General features: G+C 30.0%; 1 protein-coding gene across 2 annotated transcripts in view; it reads right to left on the bottom strand.

Annotated features, from left to right (window-relative positions):
- LOC129975715 (unconventional myosin-XV-like) overlaps positions 1-23360 on the bottom strand; it is a 351522-nt gene that overhangs the window by 69504 nt on the left and 258658 nt on the right. For both annotated transcript variants that reach the window (XM_056088888.1, XM_056088889.1), the window contains exons 43-45: positions 22765-22858; positions 20613-20663; positions 19155-19275 (exon numbers count right to left, since the gene is read on the bottom strand). In XM_056088888.1, the coding sequence (XP_055944863.1) occupies positions 19155-19275; positions 20613-20663; positions 22765-22858 (266 nt within the window). The remainder of the gene's footprint in view (positions 1-19154; positions 19276-20612; positions 20664-22764; positions 22859-23360) is intronic.

The raw sequence follows: 23360 nt of genomic DNA, 5'->3' as shown, positions 1-23360 counted from the left end.
ATCTTTATGAGTGTAATGAGATGAGTATGATGTCATCTGAGTCTACATGGTTGCTGGAAAAAAACAACAACACTTTGAGTTGATCCCCCCCCCCGCCACAATTTCCTCGCACACTCTCTAATAAAGGTTTAGGTTTAGGTTTAGTTATATTAACGTCCCGTTTAAAGCAAAACAAGGGCTATTTTGGGACGGACCTCGTCATTTTGAACCGCGGTCAGATGACGAGGACGACACCTGAGCTGGCACCCTCCTCTCCACACCACGCCACACCAGCGGGAGGACGTTTGGTCATGACAAATTTAACGTGCAACAGACCCCCTTACACGACGGTTCTTCGGTGGAATTGGGACACGAAACTGAAACCCTCCGGTTCCGAAGCCGAGACCTTATCACCAGTCCACCGCGGCCCCTCTAATAAAGGTTTTATCCCAAAGAGCGCCTTGCATGCCACTGGTATTGAAGAGTTACAAAATATTAACCTTTGGCTGGAATATAGCATTTTTGCTGAATCTATCATGTGATCCTTGGCGAGTTATTTGGCGATTAATTGCTGGCATGGGATAAATAGTATCTGAAAACCGAATTGGTGTTTTTTCCAAACCGATTAAATTAAAAATTTGGCACAGAACTATAATGTGGCATAAAAGTTGTAGAACTTGTTGGCATAAAACCTCGTATCAAATTTGATATATTTAAGTCATTGCGACTTTGAGTTATATATTTTTCAAAAGTAGACCGATATACAGCCAATCCCTAGTTGGATACGGCTCAAAATTTGAAAGGAGTATAGACTATAGATGTTAAGTCTGTGTACCGAATTTTATCCATCTAGCTATCTTCATTTTTTAATTATCGTATTAAATTATATTCGAACAGCCAGACTTCCTTAGAGCGGATTTTGCTCAAAATTTGACAAATCTACAAATTTGGCATCAAGATTGCATACCAAATTTCAACCGCCTAGCTCAAAGCGTTTTTGAATTAATTTTGTAACAGACAGATAGACGGACATTTTTCAAAATTGTGTTTTTCCAACTCAGAGAGGCCTAAAAAGGTGGAGATTTGTCAAAATTTCGAATTCGAATTTTTTGACGATCACTATATTTTCTCTATACTACGTATACGAGAAATTAAAAAAGCCTCTCGTATATACAAAGGCAAACCCAAGAATAAGCGAATCTCACTTGTATACTTTTCGTTGACACCAGCTAAAACGTAACTGAGTAATATTACTATATGACGTATATGCAACAAAAACACACCATTTTGATTCTATCGCTGCTTTTACGTATGCGAACGCTTAACTCTTCTCTCTGGGTGTATCACAGAACCAAAGATTATTCTCAAGACAGATCTTTAACGAGATCTCCTTGAGATATTCTTCGCCTTTGTTTCGAAATCAACGAACTATACTCGCTATTAGCGTGTTCAAAAAGCGGAACGGAGCTTTAATAGGGCGGAGATGCTTTTAAAGATGGAATAAAGTTCGGCCGGATATGCGTCAGATTCTAACCGGATGTTGGAGGCCTGTATTGCTCTGAATTGCATTGTCCTGCTACTGTGACATCATTTCTAGAAATCCAGCTGTTAGGTATATTTTGGGAAAGTACGTTACAGCTGGCATCTTGGATTTGAAGTGGTAGAGTCATTATTTTTTTAATTGCAGAAAGTGGTTTGAAAATTAGCAGTTAAAAGATTCGTTTATTTTTTACATTCTCATATAAAGAAATGCTGTTATTGTTAAAAAAAATTTCCTCTACACAAGCTGGAAGGCAAAGGTTTAAGGCAAAAGGCAAAAAAGGTAGATTCCTTTACATCTAAGCTACTATAAGGCAACACAAATTATTGATATCAGAAACAGTCAAATAAAGGTAGTGGAAATCATTTTCCAGCCTCTATCTTCTAAGGTATTGTAGTTATCGAAAAATTTTAAATGAGAAAGTTGCTCGTCTTACTGAGGCGCTCATTTGGCTAATTTGACTTATTTTTCTATCTTCAATATTAAGAAAGTTACAACGAAATGAAAATTTCAACCCCAAACCTTTTCCAACCCCTTTGGGCTAGATGGCCCATCTACGAACTCATCCGAGATTTTCACATTTATAGCAACATATTCCAAGCCAGTTAAAATCCAAATAAAATTACTCTAGTAATCCTGTTTACATGATAACATGGGAAAAGCGTTGTATGCATATATAATTTTTGAATGAAAGGTGGTTTTGGATTCTAGGAGCCAGGATCGGTGAAGAACTGAAGAAATTTTTCCGATGTATTGTCATGAGAATTCCTATAGGATTCTACCTAAAAAATTAACCTCAAAATGTTCCGTCCTTAATTCGAAAAACACTATTTTGGAATTGTTTGTTTGTGTGTGAAGATGATAATTCAAAACGAAACAATTATATGAATGAAATTTGGTTTCTTACTCTTACATTAACAATGTAGATCTGAAACAAGTTTTAAACAAATACTATTTGACTGTCTATTCACACGAATGCACTTGAATGCATAGCACAAAAATGCATAAATCTAAATGAATGAAATTTGCCGTGTATTTTTATCATTAGAATTGCCAATCGAATCAACAACCAATAACCAATCCAATAACCCAAACAATTGTAGCAAATCAATGTGTTTACTGTCTGTCGATCCTTCTTATCTGTATATGTACGCGGTAATTCAAAAATTTAACAAGCATAATGAGTGCATTTTAGAACAATCTTTACAGAAGGAGTACATATCTATGTCAAATTTGAAACAAATTTGTCAAAGATTGACTGTCAGTCGGTTTATCAACTTTTTTTGTATGTGAAAATGCTAATACGGAAACGTAATAAGCTAAGAGCATGAAATTCGATATGCAGTTTGGATACCATAGAATATCGGATACCATAGATCGGTATCACGATTTGAAACCAAGTTTACAACAAAGAAAATCCAAAAAATATATATCCAATTTTCTTTTCGTTAAATGTCTTTTCACATTAGGTCTGTTTAGAAAATATTCCATTAATACATAGATAAATAAAAATGTTGAACGGAAGAATTTACCACTTGTTCATAATACAATGGCAGAATACGTTTATGTAATAAATGAATAAATAGAGGACTTGTTTCCACATTTAAAAATGTAATAAAAATCTTGCATAATTAAACACACAAAAAAAACTACAAATCTTTATACGATATTTAATAATTTTTTTAGATCGATACCTTCATATGTGTAAAGAATGCACAAATTTATTTAATATTAAAAATTATAAATTTTAAATTTATTTTCTATGTAATATCAGAAGCAGATTTCCGATTAGGCAGCCGCCTAGGGTCGTTGAACTGAAGAAGGGCCGCAGGCAGAAAGTTTTAAAATTATTTATCGTTTAATGTCGAATAAATTTGAAAATATAATTTTTTAAATTATAAATATTAGGACTACAACACGTGCATAATTGAATTTATTAAAATCATAAAGTATAAATGATTATTTTTATAACATACTGAAATATTAATTATCCATTAACTGGTTATGTTAAATTTCGCTTGAAGTGACTCTGTAAAATAATTTTTATTATTATATTTGTTTAAAATTTATTATTTCTTTATAATCTTTCATAATAATTAAAGAGTATTTGTAATTAAGGAAGGAGTTAACTAATAATGATGGTTAATTTTTCAAAATTTTATTTATTTATATCATTAAGAAACATTTAAAAAAATTACAATAAAATAATTGAAATAATTAAATAAAATAAATCATTAACATATTGATTCAGTTAAAAGTAAGCCGAAACATGAAACTATATTGACCAGTTATTACAACAGGGACCACAAATTTCCCATTGTTTAGGGACTGCATACAGACTACCGAATAATTCAACAAATATTTATCTAAATATTTGAATAAACTATTTTGAAATTTAACCAGTACAGAGTGTTCGTTTATTTAAAGCTGAAATATAAATATACTAAACAGACGATATTTATTTACAACAATTTTAATATTTCAATGAACATACGACTAATAAATATATGTATAATCTCCTAATAATTAAATTATAATAATTAATAATCACTTATTAAATTGAATAATTAAATTAAAATTAATTGCTTTAAAATAATAACTAATTAAAATGCTGCTGAATTTGGAATAAATAATTATGAGATGTAAGAGACTCATCACGATTCCAGGTATAAATCATCTATAAAATTATAATCACGGGTCTTTCCATGAGTTAAATCAATTTATTCTATTGCTTTTCTAAAATCAGCTTTTCAAAATTCCTTTGACTGCTATCTTGGAAATATTAACACGGAAATACGACGTAGAAAGACCGGTTGTCCGAATCCGTGAAATGAATTATTTGACAGATACTGTCAATGTAGCAATTTCTCGTTTTCCAACTAAAATTGCCATTTCTTTCTTCGTCTCTTATGCGCACACAGTACTTAAGCAATAGAGGTCTTGAGGTCCCCTTTCCTTCCCCTATATTCAAAACTAATTTTTTTTTATTGATTTTATTTCAATATCTATGTAACAAATTTTAACAGAATTTTGGCAAGTTGAAACAACAAAACAATTGACCATTTATCATTTTTAATGGTGTTTTTATTAGAATGTCAGAAAATTCAATTAAAACAATCCAAAAAAATTAAAAAATTGAAATTTAAAAGCAATTTTAAGCAAAATAATTTTAAAAATATAAAAATATTGTAATTTAAGTACTGTTTGACTACAGGTATATTATAGTTATAATACCAGCTACTATACTTATATCCAAATTTAAAGCAAGATATTTTTTTAACCCTTTCTAGGGCCGTGGGAAGTATGCTTCCCACCAAATTTATCAATCTTTGTATGAAATTATGTAGGTTGGCATCAGTTCTGACACATTTTTTTAGAAAGACAGAAACTTAGATGCTTCAGTTCTTTATCTTACACAAAATGACGTGTCTTGATTTGTTACTTAATTATTAACCAAATTAATTAATTAATCAAATTTAATTTATCTAATAAGCTAAATGAATCCCTTTTCTTATTCGAATTTCAAGCCTAAAAATTTGTAAACATAATATGACTAGAAAAAAATGGCCCTTTAAAGGGTTAAATTATAAAGCGATACAATACAAAGTTTGAGAAACATAAGGTTATTTTTAAAATAATATCCTTAAGTTTAAATAATATTTGATTTTAATTTCAATATGTTCGAATGTGCAACATTAACAAATTAAATGAAAGCACCAAATTAATTTACTTAAAACTAGAACAAAAAAATATCGAGGCATTGGCAGCCTTCAAAGTTATAAGGCCCCTAAACAGTTGCCTGCTTTGATTCTTTGGTAATCAGCCTTGCATATATAATAAATGTCGAAGTGACATATTTTGCAGACTTTATTAAAGACATGGTTTTTTAGGTTTTCTCAATAAAAGAATTAATATAAACTGTATTGAAACTTTTAAACTAAAATTTTATTCATTTATTGCAATATACGTTTTGGAAAACAAGTCTAAATAACAATCAGTCCTCAAGGTGGGATTTTGCAAATAAAAACACACAATTATCCGTACTAACAACAAATTTTAACTGATAAAACAGATCATAAATCAAATAGATGAAATATATAAAAAAATTAGCTAATCAAATTTGCCAAAAATATAAAACTAGCAACTTAAAAGAAAACAATATGTTACAAAATTTATGAAAGCATCGGTAAACTTACAGTACCTTTCACAGACCAGCCGACGAAAGACAAAACTCCTTCAGTTCGATCCATCGCATAAAATGGGTTAATAAACAATATTTTATATAAAAAAAATCAACGCCAGAACACCAAAACAATGGTCAGACGGACTTTCGTAACCGGGCGGCAGATTTCAATTCCTGCGTCTTTCACATCGGAACAATGTTTACATTATACATAAAAGCCAGCAACCTTGGAACATCGCAGCAATTTCCTTCAAGACTTGTCTATTTGAGTGGCAACAGCAACAGTACAAACGACATTTCGGTGGAATTACCGCACAGTGTCAAGGTCGACAAAGTGTCTGTGAACTTTCCCTCATAACTTCTACCCAACACATTTCACTTACGCATTCGTAATGAAGTACCAGTAGATCCACACGGATCGCCAGTGATCACTGGGGAACAGCAATTGTTATGAACGAATATCACGCCTTTCAGATTATTAGTGTCTAACTTAGCTGGAAGCCATGCTGAATGTTTTCGTTGGAATTGTCTGACCTAGAACAATTGTATAAGGAAAATTGGGTTGTTCTACTAGCAGTTTCACTATTTTCAAGAGAATCACTTAGGATTTATTGGCGATTACAAGTTTTATCTCACCTGTTGATCAGGAAATCGTAAATTTATCACGAAATAGGATGTTTTTAACAAGAACTTCGGGCCAATAATGTTGCTTCTGGTCAGTCTTCGATGCGTCATGTTTTATGAGAGATTCACAACGATGTTTTAAAAAGTGCAGAGAATGAGTTACCCTTTGAACTTTCTCTATAGCTCTTTACTTAGGGAAATTGGGCTATTTATATAAAATTCTCTTATAGGAAAATCCGCTTGGTTAAAAATTTCTTCTGTGGTCTATTTTTATCTTCTCAACAAGGTCAACAAAATCTTGAAATTGCTTTAATTTTGATGGTTTCCTTTTAAAAACATAACAGTGTAATGTCTTGATCTAGACTGATCAAATAACGAAGCAGGATTTCCAGACAATTATTTATTTTACAGCCCTATATATACAAAAGAGCAACTTGTTCTAATCTTGGTAAATAAATAGTTATTTACACCTGTAGTAGGAGACACAACAGTCGAAGTCGAAGGTTTTCTTGAAACTCAGTTGGTTCTCGGACCCCGAACTCGTGGGCGTAGTCCAACAGTCTGCCTGCAATTCGTTTTTTTCCCTCTCCTCCCTAAAAAAATCTTCGCACTTTATTTCGGCGACAATCTCCGCCTCTTAATTTACATTGATCATTTGAGCTCTCTTTCGGCCAATCGGGGTTCTGCAATATGTTCCCTCAGCGGCGAGAGTGGGTCGTGGGAATGTCCTTTCACAATGAGAAACATTTAGCACCCAGATGTTTGGACACCCCTTTCTCTTTGAAGGTACTATCAATACTTTTGGACGAGGAATTCCACATGTGGTCTCTCACTGTAGTCGCTAATGAACAGATGCGAGATTACCCAGGTGAAAAGATCCACCATCTGGCTATCTCGAGGAACTAGTAATTAACAGCAACGGCACAGCTGGCTGTAAATGTCTTATCAGTACTGGGAAACGGGGAATGTTTCAACAGTTATCAAGAAGGCAAAAAGCTTTTTTTTTTCAAAAAGAAAATACCCGATTTATTATGATATAACTGTATCAAAACCAGGGGGGGGAGGTCTATCTGAAACTTTATCGCACACTCTCTATGAAAGATGTTATATCCTCCCCCTCCCCCCACACGCAACTCTGACCCAAAATTATACACCTTTGGTAAGACCGCTAGCGTAGTACACATAATTTTGTTTTTAGAGTCCCTACATATAAAAGATTTGTGTTTCATAGCGTATTAAGAGAAAAACGAATGTGCATTTTTTATGTTCTTTTTACCGAGAGAATGAAATCAAAATATTTGGCACAGAATAAAAATGTTAATAACCAAATCGCATACTAAATACCATTTATTTAAGTGGTAGCGTTTTTCAGTCATGTTTGTATATGCGCAAAAATACAGACCCACCGACCGACAGTTAACTCTTAGACAATTATGTTCCAAATTTGACATAAATCTACACTTTTGATGCCAAGTTTATGTACCAAATCTTATTTACCTAATTTGCTACATTTTGAATTTATGTTTATTTGCACTCAGGCAGATTTTTTTGTGAGTCGATTTTATTCAAAATTTGATAGAAATCTATAAATTAAGTGTATTTAGTGGACTACATTCCTAATTTCATTAATCTAGCTCAAAGCATTTTTGAATTATCATGCTCATATGCAAACAAACATAATACAAAAAATGCGCTTTAAGCTCTGAGGGAGGTCTAAGACGTAGAGATATATCGAATTAAGAGTTTTTGATAATTAGTATAATATATCTGTGTATATCTTATATATTTTTAGAAATTTGTTAATCAATCAAGGTAAATGGCTCTGTCTTTCCATTTTTGCTATAGCTTTTGTTATCAACTTACTGGTTTGCAAATTAAGTTTTGAAATAATTACGAATTGATGTCAATAACAATAACTTCCTAAGCTGTATATTTCATTGATTGTTATTTTAATTTATTCTAAAAATTGTTGCTGCGAACTGAAACATTGTTTCAGTGACTTATTACCTTAACAACATTTTTGGCTAATAATCAAAATTTAAACAACAATAATTTTTGATTTATTTAATTATTACATGAGTCAGATTTAATGAATTTAAGTATGAAAGAAAATTGTAACAACTTCTGGAAACGTCAAGTTATAACCAAGCATTTCCAGTCGATACCTAAATATAATAATAAAAAATAAAACGTCTATTCCTCGAAAGTTTTATTAGTTCATATATTGTCGATTTATAATTTTATTTCTTCAATGTTATTTATAATAAATTTCATAGAAATTTGTCATAAGTATACAGATTCAAAACTATTAATTCTAAAAGTATCATCACAACTAAACCAAACTAACTTTTTTTTCGCCAAACAGAATGTGCATCAGACTATTTACAGCGAAGAAATTTATGAATTCAACATAATTTATTTAATCAAAAGATACATACTAAAGCTAAAACATACTCTACAAAATCACGCTAAAGTCATATGTTTATCTGACATCGAAAAGTCAATTTCCAATTATGTGTTGCATTTTGTTACCTTATTATCCAATCTAAATTAAGTGGTTAGGCTTATCTATAATATCTGAATTAGACAATCAAATTCAGTAGCGACTTAACCGAATTTGGTAATTATGTTTATTAATTTTTTTTGAATTAGACAATTAGGTCAATTTATTTAAATTAACATTTTATTTATTTGAAATAGTGTTTAAAATCAAATGTAGAAATATAAGATTCTCGGAGCGCAGTTTTTGAGCTCAAAGTTCTTCATATCCGGGCATTACAGTTGGATGGGATGCAGTTGCCTTGGCAGTGAAATTACTCAGCAAATGGTTGTAGAAATATAAAGTTTGCTTTAGTTTTAAAAAGTCCGAAAGTTAAAAGCTACCCGAAAAATACTACTTTTTAACACCTTCCAAAAAGACCAAACAGAATTAAGGTCAAATGACGTCCATATTTTTGAAAGGCACTCATTTCAGTGATGTCACTTTTGAAAGAAAAATTTATTAACAAAAGAAAGCAAATTATACAGTCATATTTAGACGAAAAGAAACTTCCACTGTTCGCACCGAAATACACAAAAGATTTCAAATATTTAAATGAAATAAAAAACAGCTTAACCCTTTACAAAACAAAATTTAAAAAAAAAAAAAAAATTCCACAGCAACATCTTCCCAATAAGACTGTATACGCTCTGATTCAAGAACTGAAAAGAGGAATCTCAAGTTAGAAATTTTTTGCACCGCTCTTTTGTTTAGTTTCCTGCAGCCTCGAATTAAAAATGTTTTCGACATTTAATGGCTTGTTCGGTTTAAACGCTTTGCCTCCGTCATCGTTTAATAGGGCAGCTTAAGAGCATTCTTTTCTGCATACCTGAATGATTTAATTCGTGCGTTTTGCGTTTCAGGGTCATCCAATTTCCAACGTTAAGTGATTTCAACCTGGTAAATAATGTGTCTTCACCATCTATAATCCGTAGGAAATCATTTCACTATAATAATCTTATAATCTTGAGATCTACGTCAAAGTTCTGTGAAAACTAAACTCGGAAAATGGCAGTTGAGAAATCAAGATTATTTTGATTTTCCAACTAATATTGTTGATATCTCAAAAAAAGTGCCAAAACCTATATATTTAAAATAAAAATAAAAATCAAAGAACCAGACTCAAAAACTGGACTTATTTTGCCATTTTTTGCGTAATGTGGAAACTCATGTTACTTAAAAATGTCACCAGTGGTTGTCTGTCTGTGCCTTTTACAGAGAAATTGCAAAAATGAAGAGTGTCGTAAAACTAACTCAAGATTTGAATTTGCCATCATCCGTACAGTAAAGTGTTGGCAACCCTATTAAAAACCCATTTGACAGCTGATAGCTTAGGGTTAGTAAAAATGGAACGTTATACGATAGAACAACGTGTTTTCGTTGTTGATTTGACGCAAGATTTGAATTTGCCATCATTCGTACAGTAAAGTGTTGGCAACCCTATTAAAAGAACCATTTGATAGCTGATAGTTTAGGGTTAGTAAAAATGGAACGTTACACGATAGAACAACGTGTTTTCATTGTTGAGTTATATTTCAAAAATAACGAAAGTCTGGCTGCCACAGTTAAAAAATTTGAGAATTGGCCGCCTAGATCGTGTGATTTAACACCATTGGATTTCTTTTTATGGTGTTATTTGAAGTCAAATGTCTATGCCAACAAGAACCACAAGGACGCGTGCATTGGAGAAGGAAATTTAACATTGCATCAACGAAATTCAGTCACATGGTCATGGAAAAAATCGGCAAAAGAGTGCGTATGTGCCAGAAAACTTCCTTGGTAATACGAGACGCCGTTTTAAAGGGTTCTTGTATACTCGCCATCAAGCAATCAATAATTCTACAAAATTTTAATTTTTCTAAATAATTCCTTTGTTCTAATCAGTACAATCCGCAGTCATTTATCAATTTATAAAACGCAAACGACCATGAACTGATAAATATCGAAAACTTCAAGTTCAGTTAGATGAGTTCACGTTCAATTCAAGCGTGTCATTTATTGATAAATACCGAAATTTATATTCAGTTTACACTTCCGTTCAGTTCGATTACGATTAATTTGTTGCTAAATATCGGAGTATATCATTCAATTTGAATCGTGCTAATATCATACGAATAATAATCTTGCATAATAATTTCTTTAATTAAAATTAAAAATAAAGTCTGCAGCAAGAGTGGCAACAGTTTCAAGCAATCTACTCTGAAATTTCAATGGGAATAAAAACAAGTAGTGCGTCATTTGGATTTCCTGTACTGAAGAGGCATGCAGGGTGACAAGTTTTTTTTTCTTTGTTTCTTCTTAAGGTCAAATCTTATCAGTATTCAAAGGTTGTTTTTATGACGATATATTTTTGAACTAACTTCTCGCTGTATTGAAAGCGAAGAACAGCAACATTTCAACAATCGATTTTGATTTCGGAAAATATGAGGTTTAATACCCAAAAATGATATTTTTTTTCAAAACAATGTTTAGAATAATACACTTAATATTTATGTAATAATCTTTATAGGCTAACATCCTATCTGAGAATTGCAACAGCCGTGAAGAAAATAAAATAATAAAATTAATAAATAAAATAAAATAATAATAAAAAAGACCCCTTTTGTAACATAATTATCTTGAAAGATATAAACATCAACGGTTAAGCCTATTTATAGCCCTCGGTTAAACTTCTTGTCTGAAGATTTCTTCATTTCTTTTATATCCTCATGTCTCTGATTGAATAGATTTTTGGCAATCAGGCGAACTCTCTCCAGAGCATTTCTAATAATTTTTTGAGCTCTATACGAAACTTTGGATTCAATGCCACTATAACAATTTTCAACGAAACAGGCTGAAATTCGTACTATTGTTTGCTTACATTTAACTGTTGCCAAACGATAATGAGTAACAAGAGCAATTTTTGATCCACAAACGTTAGCATTATATAAATTTTTCGGAATTTTAATTATAATTTTTAGTTTAAAACTAAGAGAAATTTTAATATTTTCTTCAATAGTTTAAGTAGTACATGACTGTATATAAATCATTTTAACATTATTTTAAAAATTCGAAAAATAAGCTTTTCAATAATAACGATAATGTAATTGTATTGCTTTTTGGACAGCGGTAACAATATCAAATACGTGTATTGACATTACGTGTATTGCTAGACAGTTTGGAGTCTTATGACATTTGACATTATGCTTTGGTATAAAAACTTTATAACATCTCATAAAAAAGTTATTGTTTATTAAAGGAATTTTTTTTTCATTTACTTTATTCCATTTACTCAGAGAGTATTAGAACATGTGCACCTAATTAAATGAAACACATGTAGACATCATTAAAGAGTTTCAGTTAACTTTTATGTGGATTAGTTATATTAGTTTAGTTATATTAACGTCCTGTTATAAAGCAACACCAGGGCTATTTTGGGACGGATCTCGTCATTTTGAACCGCGGTCAGAAGTCGAGGACGACACCTGAGCTGGCACCCCCCTCTCCACACCATGCCATACCAGCGGGAGGACGTTTGGTCATGACGAATTTAACGTGCAACAGATCCCCTTACAGAACGGTTCTTCGGTGGAATCGGGACACGAACTTGAAACCCTCCGGTTCCGAAGCCTTATCACCAGTCCACCGCGGCCTCAACTTTTATGTGGAAATCCAATTTCAGATTGTTCTAAAATTATTTCAAGAGTTGCTTTTACATGCCTGTTGATTAACATGATATTGATAATAGGTTGACAAATTCCCTGCAAATTGTGTTGACATGTGTGATTAAAATTAGTGTAAAACGCTACACAGATCACAGTTCATTCAGGTACAAATCATTTGAATAGACCTACCACATTTGGCATGTTGTTATTTTTTGGATAGTAAGTGCTTGGTAAGAGAGGATTTGTCAAAAGTTTAATTACATTTTTAATTAAAATAAATCAAAATTTTAATATTTAAGTCAACAACTTCGGAACATATGAAAGCACAAAATTCACTTTTACATTATTTTAATTAATTTTAAAAATTCAGCTCTTTGATACAATATCAATTGTATTCCATAGTTTCCTACTCAATTTTAATGTTAAAAAATATTCTAAGTATATTTTATAATACTTTTCATTGTTTTAATAATAGTTTTACACACACGTGTGTTATAACGATATTAAGTACACATTTTTTTGTGCGCAAGCTATCGCTTTTATATAAGAGTAAATTAAAAAATTATGATAAACAAATCAATCTTAAAACGATACAATGGAATTATTTTTTAAGAATTTAATAATTTTTAATTGTTTTAAATAATATTACGTTGTTCCGGACAGGAAGTTACAATCTCATTTCATATTTTCATTTATAGCAAGCTTTTTAATCATAATAATTTTTTTAATTTACTGCATTTATATGTACTTAACTTTAAACATATGTTTAAAATGTCATTCTTTTTTATTTTTTAATATAGGAACAAAGATTATTACGAATATACAAGTTCTCTTAAAAAATGAGTATTGCTATCTTCTAAAAATTTCGAAATCAATATTTTGATGAAACTAAGTTTTATAACTAACTAAGTTTTTAATCAAGATAGAAATTGGAAATACAATTTTTAACGTCTGAATCATCCAATAAGCTTCAGAAATTATCAAGCGTATCAAATTTTAAATCCGATCACAGTCTGTACATTCGCATATAAACGACGTAGAAAAAATTACATTTTGAATGATTTTGTCACTAAAATGTTCTATGTCAAATTTTTGTTTAAATCTGTTCGCAAAATGGCGTCTAAAGTCCATACTCGCTTTCAACTGTTTAATTTTTTTTTTTTTGAGGGAAGGGGAGGGGGTGATAATACATTTGTTAGGAAGTATGCGAGTAAGTTTCTAGGAAACCCTTCCGGCTAGTTTGAAATAGAGTCTTTTATGGGGAAAAAAGCACAAAATTTCAGCAATAAGCAAATACAGAATACCACTAACTCCATTGACATGTTCACAGATAAAATCTGAATTACATATTTTTATATGCAGATTTCCGCTATAAAAATGGCGGTTCTATAAAAAGAAACATTTGCGCTCCCATCTTCAGCCTTTTGCGTTGCTGGCCCTGAAAAATGTTTCTAAACAGCTCGCATCAAGCCCTTGAAGTATCATTGTTGATTCGGTTGCAGCTGACAATTCTACGTTGCGCTCTGCCCACGCTGTCGTTACGTTAGTTTGTGTTTGAACACCTGCCAGCTTTCTTTACGACGTATGCGCATTTGGATGTCCAAATGATGTACAAAGTTAACTAATTTCACACATCTCGTTGTACGGATATATATATAAAAAAAAGGCTTGCCTGCCTAACATACCACGAATTTTTACAGAACTTAAATAAGATAATACTTTGCCTTCCGCGTCAGCTTTAATCACTCGGTCGGTGCCTTACAGTGAAATAATTTTTTTGGGCTTTAAATATTTGTGTTTTTGAATCATCCAATTCACATTATGATATTCGGCGGCAGAATTCAAACTGGGCGGGATAGTGGAACCCGCGTTCATCAGCATATTTCCACGGAAACTCCATTCCGTTAACAGAGACATGTAGTGTCATGCTGACACTGTCATTGACTAATTATTTTGTGCCTTTCATTGTCAATGCGCCAAACCCTATTTACAGAGATAAACTTTATAATATGGCAGCCATTTTAATGCTCGAGCGCATCTGACACACAACCGATTGGAAGTTGGGCATCTGCTTAAGAAGCTGGACAATAAGCGGAGGGGAGAGCCAGATGGATAAAAAAAATTATCGGCTTTGTTAACAAACACATCTGTTAGATATACAAACTTTTCGTATTATAAAATATTAGAACAAGACAAAGTGTACACATTAATTTATTAAAAATAAATTACTTTTTTATTTTATATTAGAAAATTAATTATTCACTAACCGATTAAGCTATACCTTACTCGGCAGTGCTGTAAAATAATAATGTTTTACTTTACATTTATTAAAAGAGGGATCTCACAATGCACAATGCCTGGAGTTGCAAAATGCTTACATTTTCCACTAGCCATATCTTGGCTATTTTTGGCGGCAAAAAATTGTGAATTTGACCCTTTATATCATCTGCCACATTCTTAAACTCAATTTTCTTTTCCAAATCTTGTACTAGTGTCTGAGATATCGTTTACCTAGGTGTTTACCTCGTTTATCACGTGTACAGGATCGATGTGCCATCAAACAGATGATGCAAAATTGGACAAAGATTTACAGATCTAGTTATGATAATCATTCATCAACGAATCACACCTTTACAATTTTAAATTTGGTTCGCACTTACGTATATAAGTAAACTTTCCGTTAACTGTTTCTTTCATAAATTTGATACAAACTGTGATGCTCGGATGCATGCCAAATTTCATTCGTCTAGTTCTTTACGTTTTTCGCATATAAACATGTTTCCAAAAAGGATTTTTTTTTCTGACTTGGGACGATCTGAAAATTTCGAGGTTAATATGTTAGCATTTATGATATTTTCACTTCGTATACGCCTAAATAAAGATATTTGATTTTTATTTATAATATATATATCATGTTTCACGAAGAATATAAACGCAAAACTTGAAAAAAATAAAGACATCATCCACAATTGCATGCACTCAAAGCTGAGTCAACTGTTCATAGAGAAAGGCACTCGCAAATGGAAATGATACGTTACTAATGCTAAAAATGGATTGAACTTTGTAATCGTTTGCACGGGAGAAAAAATGCTCTTTCGGTCATACAAAACGTTTTGTCCGATCACGTGTTTATCGATTTATACCGAAGATATCAAAAGAATTTTTTTTTCCTACGTTCCTATTTTTTTCTGTTTTATGATCTTTGAGCAAAATTAATTGCTTTGTCCATCATAATTTCAGATTATAATTTGTTTACGTTTTAGACGTTGCAATAACTAATGAATATTATTTACGTTTGGATGATTGCTAAAAGAAAATAATTGTTTTAAAATTGTTTAATTGCGCAGTATAATTCGGTCAAATCTGAAGTTAAGGACCCAATTGGCCAAACATTACATAGCCACAAAAATAATTTATTCAAATTTTTGGATTTAGAAAAACTGGATATAAAAATGAATATAGTAAAAGTAAATAGCATTATATAGCGTTAAAATATGTACAAATTATATAAATTAAAAATAATTCGGGAAATGTTTAAAAAATATTCGTGTTTTTAATGCATAACAATTTTATAATAAAAATACATAATATATAAATAAATTAAAAAATAATTAAGCCTAAATTCTTTAAGAAATAATGATTATAATTAAGTTTTATATTTTTGATAAACACTATTAGCATTTTGAATTCAGTAACTGAAAAACAAAACTTGAAACTGTACATTTCACAAATAACATACTGAAAGTTTTCTTTAAGTGAAGCATGTTTCAGAGTTTTTTTTTAAGACAATTTACAGCAATAAAATTTATTAATCATTTAAGAATTAAAAAAAAACCATTAAAGATACAACATAGGGATTATTTAATTAACGAAAATAATTCAGAATTTCTTTTTATACCAACTTTTTAAAGGTTTGATTTCGAATTACTAAAAATAAGCTTAAATTGTAGACAACACCATTATCTTAATAGGAAATTCAAAGAACCAGAGTGTAATTTTAAATAGTTAGAAATGTTCGAAATAACTTAGTTGCACTGTACTTGCTTTCCAGCTGTTGTGACTTAGATTTGCATTTAAAAATGCTTCATTATTTTTTTTTCAAACGATTTTACCACATTTCATTTTCTGAACAAATTTATTAGGTTACATTATTTTATTATGAAACTTGTCATTAAATGTAATGGCTGGATGTAACGACCGCAGTATTCAAACATTTATTACCTTTTCCATCACCTAATTTTTGCTCCCATTTTCAATATTCGAATTCTTGTGTTATTAGTAAACATCGAGTTCTAAAATATTTCTTCTAATTTCATCATGTATTAATGCTTAAGCAATGGCACTGATTTGCGCAATGGAAATTCCATTCTTGGTATGATAGGCATAAACACCAGATGATAAAACTTTGAATGCTCCCTTCACGCTTTTAAAGGCTTTGAATACATTTCAAAAGCGTGAAGGATAAGCAAAGCATGGATTAAGCCTTTTGAATAGATCAATCAAATATGGTAAAAGATTTGACTTAACTTTGCTATTTATTTGAAAAATATGATGCTTGTAATTATTATGGCATTAAAATCATATATAATTTAAATCGGATTAATTGTTAGAGGATAATCAGTATTTAAGATTATGAGTTATAAAAAAGTATTTAATAAAATTCAATAAAAATAATTCATGACTATTCAATAGTTTTCAGGTAATACCCATTTTCTGAAAATTGTAAAAAAAAAGCCAATAATATTCTTCAGTAATATCCCTGTATGTTATTAATAATGCAATTTGTTTATAGTATCTTCGAATGTCGTTTATGAATTCTCTTATGATTTTTTTTTAGATTTTTAACAGCTATAATAATTCAATGTAACTGTACACTATAAGCCTTGTTTATAAAGAAGAAAAAAGGGTTAATAAATATTTTTCAATAACATTTCTTTCCTGCCTTTTCAGAAGATAACTGTAAGAATCTAGGATATTTACATTGAAATTTTTTTATCCCAGTTCCTTTGTTTCTCAATAGATGGCAGCACTATACTTTCATAATAACGGATTAACAGGAATGGACAGAACTCGAAAGAGTAATCCACAAACAGATGAAGTTCAAAAGTTACAACATTTAATCTGTTGGTAATTGACGCAGCATAATAATAATAAATGGTATGTTCAAGGCAATACAAATATATCAGTCATAATTCATTATGATGTTAATAAATTCGATACCTTTTATTAGTTAAATTGGATTAAAGATACAAATGCAACTATTTTTATTGCCAAATACAATATTATTTGCTTAATTATCGGTATAATAATTCATATATAGTGTTTAAACTTATTTGAATAGTTAATTACTATGTTACATATTTATTATTATTACTGAAATTTTTCCAGAGACTCAGGTAATCCTTAATAGAATTATAGATTTTTAAAGCTTAACTGAAAACTTATAAGACAATATTTTCCCCATGATATTTTCTTTTATATTTTAAAAATATAAATATTTTTATATTTCTATTTTTTTATATATATATATTATTTTTTATATGAAAATAGATTAAATTTTTTAAAAAAAATGTTATTTAATTATAAATATCTTCAAATATTATTGATATCTTCAGCTATCCATCTGACAATATATCCTTTATAAAATAGTATGCATATTTAGCAATGAAGTATAGAAAATTATTAAATTTAAAAAATAGAATAATAATAAAGAATTCTCATAATCATGATTATCCCTAGCGTAATGAACGTTGCCATTCCGAAAATGTAAATGCCAATTAATATATATCTCAAAATTTTTTAAGTCCGTACAAATAAAGTGAAATATCAGAAGTGTCCGAATTCAATGGGAGATTTAAGCATTTTAAACAGTGCACATTATATTGCTAATCATTTAATAAAATAGCCAATTTAGCTTCAGATTAATATGTTAAATATTTAATTTAGTTTCATCTTTTATTTTTTGGAAATTTATGAAAATGTACATATTAATTTATTTATTATTAGCCGATTATAGCAAGCAGATGGTTCGCCGAAATATTAATTTAGTTTCACTTAAATCATTTATACGTAACTTCATCTTAATGATTCCATCAAATTGGCAGGCTTTATAGTTGTGTTATTTTAATAATCTTGCACATGTTCTGCTCATTGGGTACATGAACTTAATAAGTTGAACTTAATTACGTAGATAATTTTTTTTTGACATTTGGGTTAACAGCTGTGGTTAATCGAAAGTTAGTTGTAAATCAAGACGTGAGGAATTACAATTACGTAATTAACACAATTAAATTGTAATATAATTGTATTAATTATATTACAATTTAATATTGTAATTTAATTATTTACTATATTAAATGAAATTATAAAACTTTCAATAACTGCCACGATTCCACATTTGTACTTATTTAAGCTACGAAACGACTTGTTTCCATTTTTTTTTTTTTTTAATGAAATAGTAACTGAAAGGGATTATACATTTTTTGGGACATCCTGTAATATGAATATTTATACAGGCACAATCAATTATACATTTTTTGGGACATCCTGTAATATGAATATTTATACAGGCACAATCAATGCACTTTAATAAGAAATTGTCTATAATTCCTTTTGAAATTTGGTATGAATATCTTGGAGGCCTACCTTTGTCCAGATGCAGGTTCCTGTTCTTAACAACTCGAATGATGTCATTTTCTCTGAAGCTCAGAAGAGTAGCCTCTCTTGTGACGTAATCAGCGACTGCTCGCACATACTCGTGGCCACCCTGCAGAGAGAAATATATCCGCATCTTATCGTCAGAAATATAAATGCATACGATTTTATAAAAGTTGTGAACAAAAACTTCATTTTTATAATAATCATAACATGATATGTTTAGATTTTTCATTAAAAATGTTAGATGACTACTTTGTTCATTTTAGTTTAAATTCTTAAAGCTTCGAATGAGTGAATTTGATATGAAAAGTCAGAAAAGAATTCATTTATAAAATTTTATCAAATTTATTGTACAATATAGTACGAGATGAGCAGATTATCTAAATGAATGGATTATCTTTTCATTCGATTTAGTTTAAAATCAACTTTAAAAATTTTAAATACATGAAGTATGCACGAGAAATTGGAAAAGGATTTCCGAAATTTTTTTCCAAAAGTTTGAGTTTAATATGGAAACAGAAGGTGAATCACAAATTATATAAAAGGACTTAAAACTCACTAAAATAGCCTATCATTTCATAAATATCTTTAGTACCATTAAACTATAAAGAAAACGACGAAACTTTGAACAAGTTGGAATCTAAGCAGTCAAACGTGAACAGGTGACTTTTGAATAAGGTGGCTTTTTATAAAATCAAGCTAATAAGAATGATAGAAAACTCATTAGTATTCGTATTTGTAGAATACATTCGTATTCGTATTTGTAGGATACATTCGTATTCGTATTTGTAGGATACATTCGTATTCGTATTTGTAGGATACATTCGTATTCGTATTTGTAGAATACATTCGTATTCGTATTTGTAGAATACATTCGTATTCGTATTTGTAGAATACAAGAAAAGTGATATTACAGAATATGATTATTTATTTTCAATTGATATTCAAAGGAAAAGAATATTTGTGTTGATCAGTCGAAAAAATGATAGAATTCAATTTTTTGGAATAATCGTCTTGTAATTTTTTAATGCTATAATTTTTTTTATTAATAAGCTATTCTCTAACCCATTTTGTAATACTGATTATTATTTAAATTATATCCAATCATATTTTATCTTCCAGTTATTCATTTTTGATAGCTACAAAAAATTTATTTTAGTCGTGGATTTAAAATTAGTCTAAAGATTTTTAATAACAATTAATGAATTCAGATTTTTTCATTAAAAAACAATATAAAACGAATGTTATTGATTAGTTACTACTAAACGATAAAGCATTAAATCTTATTCTGGAGATAGCAATTTTAATTGATTTTAAAAGAATGAATTTTTAGACATATTTTTTGATACTAATATGTTTGTTTTATCTTTAAATATGAATTTGTATATATAGACTTTGTCATCATTATTATCGTTTTGTAACTATTATCATAATTATAAGACTTACTTGTGCAGCTTCCACACAATAACGTTCCACCATGTTCCTGATTTTCTCAGCCTAAAAAAATTTAAAAATGCTCAAAATTAAAAAGAACTGAAAAAAAAATACATTCTATAAATTGAATGCATTCAAATAAAAGAAAAACGTTCTGGAAAAGATTCTCAACAAGTTGATGAGCCATTTCAAGAAAATTTAATAGCAAGAGTAAATTTAAAAAATTATTTTAATATTCATCAAGAAAATAGATGCGGAACAAGCAGCATTTAATAAGCCATTCTAATAATGCCAATAATTGGCAAGTTTATCATTTTTCTTGAATGCTTACAAACTTATAAATAAAATTTTAAATTCCAATCCAAGTTAAAAATATTTAAGATATTTAAAGCATGAATTCCATGAAAACATGAATTTCAATAAAACACGAGTTTCATTAATCATTTAAAGACCAAAATTAGCAAATATATCATTCTTCATAATTAAACATAAAATTTAAATAATATAAGCTAAGAAGAAAGAAAGTTTATTTATGTGAAAATGTAATTAGGAGGTGAAAGATTAATTTTAAATTATTTGTTTTGAAATAAAAATAAGAGTAATCCCTTAGTAAAATTAAACAAAGTAAATGATGTAAGTTTTCACAAATATTACCACTATAAAAATTAATATTTAACAGTATCAGTAGTATACTGGTTAAGGAATTCTTCAAATTCATATCAAAATCCTGATTGCATACAATAAACATTTAAAAAGTGACAGCTAAAGATTATATTTTAAACTGAGAGCTTAGTGAAGAAATTTTGTTAAATGTCTTTTTTTCTCCCAGTAGCATCTATTTACAGAATATTCAGTGATTCCAAAAAGAAATATCTCATTTTCTTTTTGTTTTATGTATTAAAGCCAATATAATTAATTATTATTATTAATAATAAAGCAGATTAATAAAAACTAATTCATTACATTAATCGTAGAATTATATATATAAATATATAATATATATCTATACATAAAGATAATTGTAGCAAAAGTGCTTAATTAGCATTGAGTATTAATTCCATTATTTAAAACGTGAACATTTAGCATTATTCCGTAATTTAAAATTTGCACCATTTAATGTTATTCTATAATTTAAAAGACAAAATGTGTAAAATTTAAAAAATTGCTTGACAAATTTTGTAGATGTAAACATAATATACTAAAACGATTATAAATTTTAAAAGTCGTTATCATAAACCATTGTGTTGTCTTGTTTAAATAAATAATTTAATGTTGAACCAAAACTGAATACAGCTTAATTTCTTTATAATGGCCCTTGATTAACGTATACGTATTCACACGTATAACGTATTCGTATTCGAATGTTGAACCAAAACTGAATATAGCTTAATTTCTTTATAATGGCCCTTGATTAACGTATTCACACGTATACGTATTCGTGCACGTATTCGTACACGTATAACGTATTCGTATTCGTGCACGTATTCGTACACGTATAACGTATACGTATTCATGCACGTATTCGTACACGTATAACGTATTCGTAAACGTATAACGTATTCGTACGTAATGTATAATGGCCCTTGATTAACGTACTAAAATATTTTATTCTGTATTCACAGACCTCTGTATATTACTTCTATCAATATCGAAAAGTTCCAAACACCTGTTGAACGAAATTACAGCCAGCAGCTGAGAACCTGGATATTACTATGAAATTTACCCTTCTCCGTTAAGCGCGACTTATTAAATACCCGAGGTGTTTGCTTTATCCGTTCGAGACGCTCGTTCAGATGGATTTGGGGGACAGGAGAGTTTTCTGAGAGTGAATTCAAAAGATTGTCAGAACATATATTTGCTGAATAGCCATAAACTAAGCGGGGGTCCTCTTTTCTACATCAACTGCTTAAGAGCATAGACTGTCATTGTGATTTTCGAGATGTAAGAAATGGAAATTTTCTTAACTTTGAAAGAAAAACTCTGGCCTTTCGATATTCTGAGATTCCCGAACTCGGATAGTCAGAGAGGGTTAATACATTTTTTCTATTTCATTTCATTGGCGTTTATGTTACTTTTTGCCATGCCTATATATCTTCACTGTACCACTGCTTCGTTTGAAGCAAATTATTAAAATTCATGCTTAAAACCACATCCAAAGACTTACCTTGTGGGAGTATAAAGTCATCCAACCACCGTTCCTGAGAAGGATCTGTAACGTACTGCTTCGAGGGACACTCACTTCAGCTATATCTTCAAAACTGAAACAAAAACATTCAAACATTAGCAAAAATGTAATCTCATTTTATAAGACCATCTGCACGAATCGTTTAAAATCACACAACACCTCACACATTAGTACCTGAATAAATATTGTGCTCTCTAATTACAAAGTGTTTTAACTTTGGAAGGGCAGGGCTTTAAAATGTTTCATTTCTAGCAACGATAGGTGAACTCGGAACTCTAAATGTTTGCGCTTGATAAAGAATCATGTAAATATGTCAAATAACCAGGTACTTGTTCAGGTAAAACCAAGCTTCAGTTTATCGCTTTTATGACAGTGGGAGAGATAAGGCTAAAGAATCGGACTATTAAACTGAATCATATCTGTGTAGTTACATAGGCATGCCGTTTATAACAAATTGTTTATGCAAGTCAAGAAGAAAAAAGTAAATACAGCATTGAAAAATATTTTCCTTTGTTTTGAATGTTATTGTAGTTATGTACGAACATAGCGACACTCTTACGTTATTCTGATTGGTA

This window comes from Argiope bruennichi, chromosome 7, assembly GCF_947563725.1.
Source record: "Argiope bruennichi chromosome 7, qqArgBrue1.1, whole genome shotgun sequence".
Taxonomy (NCBI): Eukaryota; Metazoa; Arthropoda; class Arachnida; order Araneae; family Araneidae; genus Argiope; species Argiope bruennichi.
Note: the sequence above shows the minus strand (reverse complement) of the source record. Positions and strands in the feature narration are given on the sequence as shown.